Raw genomic sequence first — 12,619 nt, forward strand, 5'->3', positions numbered from 1 at the left:
CAGTGGAACGTGGAGGGCAGAACTGGGCAGGAGGGGATAAGATGCTCGGAGGAAGACTCTGCCTTCACTGGAAACCAGATGATCTCTGTCCAGGGAAGCTGTATAAGAGGTCAGACAAGGGGACCCAGGTGGCTGATGCAACCCTACGACCTTAAGATGCCTTGCATTTAGAGGTGATCATTGGGTGAGTCCGTGTGTCTTGTCCTTTTCACTCACTGTCCAGTTTCTCTGAGACCCTTCTCCCCTTGAGGCCATGACCCATGGCCACATAACTAAGTTCCCCAAAGTGTAGTGGCTTCAACAGTAAGCATTTCAGATCTCATCAAGTTCCTATGGGTGAGGAATTCTCAGTGTTTCTGACTTGAGGTGTCTCATGAGGTTGCCGTCAAGCTGTCAGCAGCAGTCACAGGCAGGCTTGACTCGGCTGGAGGGCTCCAGGAGGGCTCACGCACCAGGCTTCTGGATGGAGGCCTCAGTCCCTGGTCACGTGGGCCTCTCCATGTGAGAGATGCTTGCGCATCTGCACAACACGGCAGCTGGTTTCTGCCAAGTGAGTGATCCAAGAGAGCGAGAAAGGAGGAAAGGCGTGCCTATTATGACCGTTCCTGTTATAACCATCTCTGCCACATTCTACGCATTGAGAGTGTCCCTAAGACCAACCCACATTCAAGGGGAAGAAGATCCAGCTCCACGTCTTAAATGGAGGGTACCAAAGAACCTACGGACAGATTTTAAACCATAGCCACTTCTAAGGCTTCCTTTTCTCATTGTCTTCAAAACCTAGCCACAACCGCATCCCCCAGTTGGCTAGGAGGCAGGGACTCGTGCCAGGTGAGTCCCCTGGGGACACAGAGTTGGTTCTGCCAGCTGCACATCTCTCTGCACTAACCCCAGCCTCTGCAGCAGACCAGCCATCTCCACATCAGGGCACGGGCACAGGAGAGGCAGACAGTCATCTCTCTGCCCCATGGCAATGGGAGGAGCCCCCTGCTCCTGACCTCAGCTCATCTCAGTATTAACTGACACACTGATGGGAAGATGAAAAGCGGCTTGTCTACTTCCAAGTACTCTGGTCATTTGGAGGAAGAGGAGGAGGAGGAGACAAGGAGAAGGAGAGGAAGAGGAAGAAGAGGAGGAAGAAGGGGAGGGGAGGGAGGAGGAGGAAGAGCAGGAGGAAACACTTCCCAGGAAAATTTCTGAGTCCACCTTGGGGATCTGTGCTGAACAACTCGGCCGCTCCATGAGCTGCCGTCCTCAGAGCCTCGCTATGTGCCAGCATAGTACCTAGTGCAGAGAAAATATGGCTGCACAAGAGCGCATGTGTGTTTTTTACTTCATCCTTTTGTTGACCCTGAGAGCTGCTATTAGCACCGTTCTGCAGATAAATAAATAAAGGTTCAAAGCGACGACCGAATTTGCCCAGGGAAACGCAGGGACACATATGGAAACTAGGATTCAATCCCACTTCTGTTTGACTCCAAAGCTTCTGCTACCTCGACTCCACTCGGCTGCCTCCCTATAAGTGAAAAAGTTGTCCAGTTTAGACATTTGCTTAAAATAAACCTTAACCAATTGCAGTATGTGCTGCCCTGTTCTGAGACTGGCCGCCTCGTCCACAGCTGCATCTCTATTTGTCCTTATGTACGAGGTTTTATTGGCACAGGGAGTGTTTCTCCTCTCTGTTAATCTAACACCTGCTACGTGTGAGATTCTCTGTAAATGCCCCATAATAAATATGAAAAACAGTCTCTAGCACATTTTTCCCTCTTAAATAACAGAGCCTAAATGCCTAGTGGCCAGGAGCAGGTCTTTCAGCATTGGCTGAACACCATCTGAAGATGAAATCCGTCTCTTCAAACTATGTTAAAATTGCTTAATAAGAACTCGGGGGACCACCTAGCAATGAAAGGATGCGTCTGCTTTGGGTTTCACATGATTGGGAGTGATGGTTTGGAGCCGGCCACCTAGGCTTGACTTTCACTCTCAGCTCTGCGGTTAATCACAACCCTCGTTATACAAAGGTTACAGTGAATATAAAGTTTGAAAGATACCGTTCAAGACTGAGAACGGTGGCCTCAGAAAAAAAAAAAATGAACACACAGAGACAGTGATCAAAGAACAATGAATAACACTCAAGATTAGGTCAAGGCAGATTTTTCACAATGAGAAATAAAATGGAAATCTTACAGGTTAAGTACTAAGCACAAGTTTTAGGCATTCTGGAGACACAGAAAACTCAGAATATTTTAGCAACCAATTATGTCTACGAGGGGGGTGAATAATTTATCTGATAAAGAATCTTTCGTGGGCCTGTGACAAGAAAGGTCAATAGCCAACTTAAGTAGAACAGTACATACACTCCACGTCACTTGAAGTGGAAGTCTGGGAAGGAAGGAGCTCCCTTTGGTGAGTTCCATCAACTCCATCAGGTTACAAAAAGCCACCCATGAAGCTCTCTTTCCTAGGGAACCACAGGTCGCCTCCGATCACGAACAGAGAAATAGTCATACATAAACATGCAAATCTCTCTGAATATAATCCTGGGCTAAATCCTTGAAAAGGAGGGGCTGGTCTTCTGACACAACACACATGATTGAGTAACAAGACAGCTTTGGGGTTGAGAAAATATGACTTCCAATCCTGGACCTGCCACATAGCTCCCAGCTGTGTGAGGTCAGGCAAGCCTGTTCCCCTCTTCTAGCCTCCAGTGCTTTATCTGCAAAATGGGTCTAACACATAAATATTTCATTGGGAAATGCTCAGCACAGTGCCTAGTACAGAGACATCTATCAATACCTAACCCCACCACAGATGACCATAATAATAGGACATTTTTGTGAACGAAAATGTCCCAAGGGAGAACTCTAGAGGTTTATCTTTACCTTTGTCTGCATGTGTATGCGCTTATTGATTGAAGCAAGTGGTTAACATAGTTCTTGCTGGTTCACAGACTTGTTGATATCACACTTTATTTATTGAAAATCCAATACTATACATAAAAACAATTTTTAAAGCAAAGAAATGAGGAACAAATCTAACAGTGGATTTAGGATGAACTTTTCCCAATAATCTATAACTATTAATAATATTAATAGTTTTTATATTTTTGTTTAGCTAAAGATCATTCAAAACAGTGGGGATGAGCCCTATAACTTGTGATGTGTTGAATAGTGATCATCTTTTCCAAGACAAGTCACCAGCTTAGACAGGCATAAGGCTTATAAATTACCCACAATACGTGCTGCCCATCTCCCCACAACACACGCATCACATAAAAGAAGGCATCACCCTTAGGGTCTTCAATCTGTAATGGCAAATTATGGGATTCTAGCTCTTATTATCAAAGGAGATTGGGGGAAATTCCTGCCAACATCAAAGCTATCCCAGATCACAAAGTCACTGAAGGGATTTGAGGGAGCCTAAAATTAGCTGGGTTTCTCCATTTGTTCTTAAAGGCGCAAGTAATTTATTACTCAACATTCTACCCCATCACTGCTTAAGATCATGTCATGAAAATGCAGGGTGTTCATATCTATTGAAAGCACAGCACAGTGTCTCAGCCACATGTCTAACACACCGGCTGGTATCTACTGGTAGAATTCCATAGCTGAAAATAATACTAAAATCATTATTCTCCATGTTAATCAACAAAACTGCAATATGACATAATACTGTCAGCTTTCTACATGCCTTCACTCCAACTGGATAAATAAACCTGCTATCAACTGTATTGACAACGAGAATAATTACAGCACTTCAGTCTCTCCAGCATCCAACGATGTGGCCACAATCAACAGAGCATGTGGTCTCTCTAACGCATGGATATTCCATTATCTCTGACTAATAAATCTTTTCTTTTTACCCCTCATCTCCTTGCTTTCTCAATAGCCATTTTGATATAAACCGTTGCTTGCTGTTCCTGATGACTGATCCCTTAATCATCTTTCTTAAATATATGCAAAGTGTATTTCTTTGTAAATACAAAAGAAAAAGCAATCACATAAATAATTAAGATGGCTTTTCAAATGACAGTTGAGTGCTAATATGAGCTCCACTGGAAAATACTAATCAACAAACTAAATACACATCTATTAAAATGTAGGAGTCCAGACAGATGAAGACAGAAAAGTAATTCACGGCAGCTCCACTGGCATCACGCTGATGATAAACATCCTCCCTACAGCTCCTCTTCAGCTACTTGGAGAGTTAAGAAAAGTAAGCATCACTCTGTACTCTCATGTATGAATAAGAAATTATTACTATTATTATTACTATTATTATTATTAACAGCAGCAGCTAACATTTAATTAAATGCTTAACCTATTCCCAGCAATGTGTTAAGCACACGTACAGTCAATGCATTCAATACGTACAGCCAACTCTATCTCCTGTATTTGTAATTTACAGATAAAGAAATAAAGGTTTAGAGACATTAAGAAACTTGCTCGAGCTCATAGGTTGTATCTGCTTCTAATCTTTGCCATTTTAACGCAGCGCATGGTAGAGCAGTTGTTATCAACTGGAGAGGAATTGCCCGCCACAAGCAGCAGGTGCGCAGGAGGTCTCTGGAAGCCCACCCAGCCTGCCCCCGGCACGGCCCCTGGATCTCTCAGTGAGACGCCCACGAGAAAACACGCGCAGCTGAGCTGAGTCTCCTCTGGGCTGCCCTGGCCGAAGGAATTTATCCTCACCAGTCTCTGGGATGACCTGAAGTCTAGGCCAAATAAAAGACAGGTCGGAAAAGACTGGGCTCCAAGTCGGTCTCGGGGACCAAACCACACCAAACTCAACACACTTGGGGCACGCCTCCCTTTTGACAGGGGAATGGGTGTAAGACGCATTCTGGGGAATTAGGAGTGGGTCTCCTAATAACTCCAAGGAAGGGCTACCAGCACCTCTTGCCATCAGCCCATTTCCACCAAGCCCATTGGTTACCTCAATCCCCAGTAGATGCTAGCTTCAGAACAGTCACTGGGCCCGCATTTCACAGGTGGGCAGCCACACAGGTGAGCTCTCTTCCACTTCCTGTTTGGCTCTCTACATGATAAGCAGATCTAATAAAGGCCTGGCAAAAGGGAGGCAGACTGGGAACCAAAAGTGATCCCTTCCCCTCATCTGATCCCCACCTCCACCCCAGTCTGTTCCGCCTGCATACAACTAGCAGTTGCATGGGATCCCTCAGGCCTGTCTGCTCCTGCTCTATTCAACCTCATTCCTCCCCAGGACCAGAAGTTTTAGACCCCACGCCTTAGGAATCTAAAATTTAGAGACTGTAATAAGGTGAGAGGGAAGGGGAACTGGGAGCCCCACTGAGGCCTTTCAAGAGCCCTACACTGGGATGGGGGGTCTTGCTGTGACTGCTAACGTGCATTTCGATACAATTCCCTTAGAGATCCTCCGATCTCAGCATGGAGAGGGAGATGTGCCAGACATCCATTAAAAGCAACAGCCAAACCCCACTCCGGTAAATACCGAGTCAAGGACAGTAAAACCACACCTGTCAGTGTCCCAGACTTAGAGAAGGCACATGAAATCCCAACATTCAGACATGCTGCTACGTAAAAGAGAATCCACTCCATCCTGAAAATAGGAAGATAAACTACAAATGTCCTATCTGGCCAGACTTACAGACTCCTTGGAATAATGAGAAAAATAGTAGGTGCTTGCCTTAGAGTCAGGGACACTCGCCTGCAACACACTTAGGGTGTGAATCAGGTAGGGCACACACCTAGGATGGTGGACTGCTTACATAGGCAGGAACGCCATTTCCAGAGACACTTCATTCAAATACGATTGGGGGCTGATAGATCCATCCTCCCTCCTTCTTTAATTATGCTAATGGATTGGCCCTTTAGGAGGGTGGTTTACTTCTGCAGTGTCCATGTTATCCAATTTTAATTATTTTCAATTCTTCTCTTATTTCCAACTTTGGAGCATCCAAAACATCTCAGCAGGAGGGCCTTTTCCCATGAAATCATTATTAGTAGCAGTAATTATATCTCAGCTCTTAATATAATTCCATATGGAATGTGTTTCCATTTCAGTTACATTTTACTAAATAGCTGGACTGCCCCAAAAGTGGTTTGAGAACTCTATAAAGGACATTTTCAATGAAAATGTTTTGTCTGGGACAATAAGGTATGTCAGAGTAGCTTCATCTGAGAAATAAGATTAATCCTGAAACTAATCACTCAAATAGTACCTAGCAATTTTGAAAGCAACGCCTGAAAGGTAATAAACATGTATGATGCTGGATGTGGTAGAAAAGCCAGGCCGTGGGGTGGAGTAGATGGACTTTGGGTTTGGAGGACAGGTGGACGCACCAGGAGCTGTGCTCACCAGCTCCGTGACTCTGGGCAGGTCTCCTCACCCTCCTGAGCCCCCCATTGGCTCTTCTGTAAAGTGGAGAAAACCAGGAATTTGCATGCTCCTGAATAAGGATATGAAGTGTCTTGCCCAGGACACAGCACATGACAGAGACACAATAAGAGGTGGTTCTTGGGGACCCCAAGGAGGGTGTGCGTAACATTTCCCCGGCACAGAGGGGATGGGAGCGCTCTGGAACAGAGCGATTCTGGGAATGGATAGTGAAGGCAGGCAGAGAAGGGCCAGGCACAGAAGAACAAGCTGGGGGAGGAAGCACAAACTCCATCTCCTGAGCCAAGCTGATTGCCCGGGAGCCTCGGCACGTACGAGCCAAGGCTGAGCCAAACGGCCTAAAGGCTCCTGAGTGAGCTTTTGCTGCAACAAAAAACTTTGGATCGTTCTGAGAACCTCCCGGGAGGTACCAATATGTTGCAGTGCGATCCCAGTTCCGATACTGATAGGATTCATTCCAAATAAAGTGTGAACGAGCTTAAGCTGGCTAGCAGCTGGGAAAACCAGAGTAGATCAACTTGCCCTTGAGAAACACAAGAAGGTGCTATTTAATGATGTCACAGATAAGGTTCCTTAGCAGAAATGAGGTAAGGAAGGGCCTGAAGGCAACCGGACCAGCACATATCGCGGGTGGGGAAGTGGGGTGAGGGCCTGAAACCCCAGCTCAAAAGATTGCCGAGGGAGGTTCTCGCACGCTCAGCACTGTGTTCATAGTGCCATGATATGAAACGGTCATGACAGCTTTCAGTGCCAAATTTGAGCTTCCATTCCACAAACCAGGGGGGATAGGGAACACGGTACAATGGGGTTCACAGAGAATACCCGATCAGATGAGAGAGATGGTAAAAGGGTTCAGTTTCTTCAATCTACAACCTATAAAATTTGATGGAAACATTTCTGCCATATGAGTATTAGTTTTGTTTTTGTTGCCATTTCCTTTTCTCACGTCCCTGGCAGTGAATATTTTGGGGTAATTCTCTCTCTGGGAGTACTATTTGCTGGTTGACCTCAAGTTACTATATGGTAGAATAAAACTATACAATGATAAAGTCTGTCCTCTGAAACTGATGCACAGGTACCCACCCAATTAAGGCTTAAAAAAAAAACAACTAACTAAATGGTGGGTCTTTGAGATCATCCCATTCAACCTTCCTCATTGGAGATGAGGAAACTGAGGCAGCAAATAGATTGAGAGATTTGCCAAAGACCCAAAGTTGATTAGGGCAAATCCAGGAATTTCTTCCTCTGAGCATCAAACAGTAGTTATAATGGGATTGATACAAATGACTGTGAAAAAGGAAGACAATGTTTAAAATGCATAAATAATTGTGTTTAGCATTATCTTCCAAGACTGGTTTCAATATTAACATTATTGTATAACATGGTTATTGCAGCATCACTAGGGTCACTGGACTTATTTCTCTAATTTAAATACAACATCAATGGGTAAAGTTTCACAAGTTGGACACTCTGTCGTGTGAGGTACTCTTCTAGAGTGACAGTGTGGATAGAAACCGGCACAACCACACTAGATGACGCACTGAGAAACAGCCCCCGACCTTTCAAAAACTTAATATGCCTCTGAATCAATGGGTCTGCCCTCTGACTGTACTCACAAAGTATGCATCAAGAATGCTCACTGCACCATAGGTGAGACCCAATTTTGAATGAAAATGCAAGAGAGACTGACCTTACAGATAGCATCAGCTGGGATAGCAAAACAAGGAAAACAACCCAAATATCCTTCAAAAAGGGAGACTGGTTAAATAAATCACAGCATAAGAAGATGATGGACTATTACACAGCAGTTAAATACAATGAGGTAGATAAGAAAATGAGGAAAATAAGAAAAGATCTATAGTATTAAGTAAAAAATAATCAAAGTATATTGTGTGTGTGTGTGCAAGTACATACAACCTTTATCTGAAAGAATACACAAGAAATGGTTAATAATATTTACTTTCCAAGAGAAGGACTGGGAGGGGCTTTCACTTTTTACTTAATACCACCCCATATTGTATGAAGATATAAACCACATGCATATATTACCATTTATTCACTGTATACAATTCTACAAATTACAGGGCCCTGTTTTGTATATTTAATTTAATCCCAAATAATGAATCAGGTGAGATTAGGATAAGAGTTCATTTGAAATACACAGAATTTTTCAAGCAGAAACAAATCTTCCTTTTCTTGACTTTCATAAATTTTCAGTCCAGAACCTCAGACATTCTCTTAAACAAACCATGGTCTACTTCTTCAGATGGCAAGAAATCTTCCACAGTGTCCAGAAAACGAAAACAGTCTTGGCAGGTATGATCCAACCCCTTCACACTCTGCTCCCAGCTACGTGACTGTCATCGCCTCCGCCACCTCCTCCTCCTATTCCCTCTGCCCAGTGTGACCTTTCTCCCACCTTCCCCCTAGTCTTTCTTTCTTTTTTGAAAGAAAAATTCTTTTTTAAAAATATCTTTTTATTGATTTCAGAGAGGAAGGGAGAGGGAGAGAGAGAGAAATAGGAACATCAGTGATAAGAGAGAATCATTGATCAGCTGCCTCCTGCACGCCTCCCACTGGGGATCGAGCCCGCAACCCAGATATATGACCTTGACCGGAATCGAATCTGGGATCTTTCAGACTGCAGGCCGACGCTCTATCCAACAAGCTAAACTGGCTAGGGACCCCCTAGTCGTTCTTGAGATCTCAGCTCAATTACTTCTTTCTCGGGGGCTCTGAATGCCCCCGACCCCCACCTCCCTGGCGCTATTCTCCATTTTGGAGTACCACATAATTCACAGTACCACTTGACATTATTTCAAGTTTACACTGAGGCTTATATTTCTCAAGTTAAATCTGTCTTTCACTGTGAGCTGAAAGTTCTACAAAGATAGTGGTAACATCTGTTTTTCCTTAACAGTAGGCCCCAGTACCTAAGACCATGGTGCATTTCATGAATCTATATATATAAAAGCCTAAGCAACCCTTACGACCAGACGACCAGGTGACCAGCTGGTAGGTATGACGCACACTGGCCACCAGGGGGAAGACGCTCGGGGCAGACACTCAATGCAGGAGCTTCACCCTGGTGGTCAGTGCTCTCACACAGCCAACCTCCCACAACTGGCCAAGCTCCCGCAGTCCCTCCCCGCAAACCACTGGCCCCAATCGACCACAATCAGGACTGGGCGAGACGGCACCAATCAGCCCTGATCGCTGGCCAAGCAGAGGGAACTCACCCATGCATTAATTCATGCACTAGGTCTCTAGTCTATAATAATAAAAGCGTAATATGCTAATTAGACCGGACGTCCTTCTGAACGACCTTCCAGACAAAGCCAAGTCTGCGAGGGAAGCCCAGGTCCTGGGTGCCTGCCAGCGGCCAGAGGGAAGCCCAGGTCCCAGGTGCTAGAGGGAAGCCCAGGTCCCGGGTGCCAGAGGGAAGCCCATGCCAGCAGCCCAGGGAAGGAAGGCCTACTCTTGCACAGATTTTGTGCATCGGCCTCTAGTATGTAAATAAGTCATAATTGAATAAATGAACTCAGTCTATACGTCACACCAAAGCCCAGTTGCCGGAAGCTAATACCAGCATGTCATAAATGCAAGAAGTTTCATCAAAAGGTTGATGGAACCTTGAGGATTGCCTGCTGGAAATGGCTAAGGTCATTTCCCCACACCTAAAGATTTGCATAGATGATTGCCTGCTGCCAGACAGCTGAGGGCATTTCAATCTACATGTTATTGCCTCCTACTGGCCAAACACCTGAACAGCTGTAGGCAGTTCCCCCAATCTGACAATGGATTCTGTATACTAAACCTTGCCTTTGAAATGTATATCTACCTTGCTTTAGGACAATTTGTGTTAATAAAAAGCAAGGGGTCCAGAGAGATGAAAGAACTTGGTTCCTTTAGCTAAGTCTTCTCTGGCTCCCCAAAATGCCTTCCAAAATTATGTTTCGCCTCTAGACTCTTTAATAATTTACAGCAGCCCCTTCTCCAGATTCCTGAACCCTTTGAGATGTTAGACAAGACCCCCGGCACCCAGTGATCATGTTAAAAAAATGACTCAGGCTGTGTCACTCTGGGCTCAAAGCCCCGAATATCTCCCTCACCATTGTCTCTGAGGCCCTGTGTGAGGCCCTCGGAGCATCCCTGCAATCTCCCCCCTTCCCCTTGGCCCCAGACACACTAGCCTCCCTGTGGACCCTTGAATCCTCCAGGCATGTTCCTGCTTCTGTTTTTCCACATGCTGTTCCCATTGTTTAAAAAGCATTTCCCCTGCCCAGCTGGCATGGCTCACTGGTTGAGCATCAATCTATGAACTAGGAGGTCACAGTTCTACTCCTGGTCAGGGCATATGCCTGGGTTATGGGCTTGATCCCCAGTAGGGATCATGCAGATGATCAATGGATTTCTCTCATCATTGATGTTTCCCTCTCTCTCTCTCTCTCTCTCTCTCTCTCTCTGAAATCAATAAAAATATATTTTTTTTAAAAACAGTATTTCCCTGGCATTGGCAGAGCTTACTTCTTTACTATATTCAGGTCTCAGATCAAATGTCACACCTTTAAAGGGGTCTCTTATGACCACCCAAACTGAGAGAGTCCACACTGCCCCTCCTTACCCCTCACACCTCTTTATTATGTTTCACTGTATTAAAAACCACCTGACATCAGGGTCGGTTTTTCCTACTAGAAGGTAAGCCCATGAGTGTAGGGATTTTGTTTTGTCTGAGGCTATATCCTGAGCCCCAAGAGAACTGCAAGCCCTCAGTGACTATTTCCTCTTAGATGTATCAACACCAACATCTACACAGAGATAAGAAAAAAAGCAAAACCCAGAGACAGGGTTAAAGTCTGCTCCTTCCTCACCCTAAAATCCATAAGCATAACAAGCTCTTAGTTGTATTCAGGGGCGTTAACCACACTTTATTTTTCTTAATACATGAGCTAAATTGAGTAAACATTCGCCAACCTCTGACTATAGAGCAGACGGCACTGACAATGAACTGTAAACAAGTGTGGATGATGGCGAGCCTGCCTGTCCTTTCCATTCATCAAGTAAACAAAGTGAACGTGGCTTTCCATCTAAAGAAAACATTATTCCAAGAGCAATAAACTTTACGCACTGCACTACAACCGCCATGTGTTCCTCCTGGCGTGTGTATTTGACAATGAAAAGACACAGTCAAGTGCTTGCTTACCCATTCTCCTAAAATGCGTGACACGGCTTCATTGGCTCTGCTCATATTCCTACAGGCCAGGATCACGTGAGCACCATGGAGGGCAAAAGACTTGGCGGTTTCAAACCCTATGGTTTAAAGGAAACTCAACATTAGAAAACACTGAATCATGATGAATGGCCTTTATTGAGCACCATACACATCACCCTACTGGTTCTCAACCAGGTTGTGTAGCACCACTGTTCCAAACTGGATGGGAGCGGGAATGAGAAAAAATCTTGCTGACTGGCGGGCTGCATCCATCAAGCTAATGAAACGCTGACAGCCAAATGGAGGTTACACAATGTGGCCAAAAACGAATTCACTTGCAATCCATGACTTCATACACCCCGATCTTACTGAAAATGATGGATTCTGTGTCCCTATGAAATTTCCAGGTGAGAGCAATTATCAGAAATATTTCTCAGCACATTTTCATCAGACTATGTAAAAAAAAATGGAGGGAGTAGGGGCACATGGTGGACACAATGCTTAGTCATTCGTTAGCAACCATATTTCCAGTGGATTGAGAGATTACGGACACAATGCTGGGCCAGGCAGGGCTTTATTTATCTAATTTACCAGGTTAACGGCAAATGACTTACAATTGTTGCCTTTTTTTCATCTCTGTATCCCAAGGGAATGACACTCAGTAGGATTCAAAAAATGTCTGCCAAAGGAATGAATGGCTCTTACAGATTATTAATAAGCTACAATTCTGGACTACTATAAAACAATCCAAATTGTTTCAATAGTTCTGATGACCCTCTAACTTCCTTTCTAACGAATACATATTAAAATCCTGCAAAGATTCCACTGCAGATTTGAGTGACACTACCTAGAAATCTGTCGGGGGGATCATGCACTTTTCCTATCAAAATTTCTTTTCCTGCCCTGGCCAGATGGCTTGGCTGGTTGGAGTGTCATCTCGTATCCAAATGATTATGGGTTTGATTCCTGGTCAGGGCACATATGTAGGTTGTGGGTTTGATCCCCAGTGGGGACACATATGGGAGGCAA

At 44.6% G+C, this 12,619-nt stretch overlaps 1 protein-coding gene across 1 annotated transcript in view; it reads right to left on the reverse strand.

Annotated features, from left to right (window-relative positions):
- Window positions 1–12,619, reverse strand: part of WWOX (WW domain containing oxidoreductase) — a 930,714-nt gene that overhangs the window by 871,407 nt on the left and 46,688 nt on the right. The window contains exon 5 of the mRNA XM_036345466.1: window positions 11,582–11,688. Within this exon, the coding sequence (XP_036201359.1) occupies window positions 11,582–11,688 (107 nt within the window). The remainder of the gene's footprint in view (window positions 1–11,581; window positions 11,689–12,619) is intronic.

This window comes from Myotis myotis, unplaced genomic scaffold, assembly GCF_014108235.1.
Source record: "Myotis myotis isolate mMyoMyo1 unplaced genomic scaffold, mMyoMyo1.p scaffold_m19_p_19, whole genome shotgun sequence".
In the NCBI taxonomy this organism is placed as follows: Eukaryota; Metazoa; Chordata; class Mammalia; order Chiroptera; family Vespertilionidae; genus Myotis; species Myotis myotis.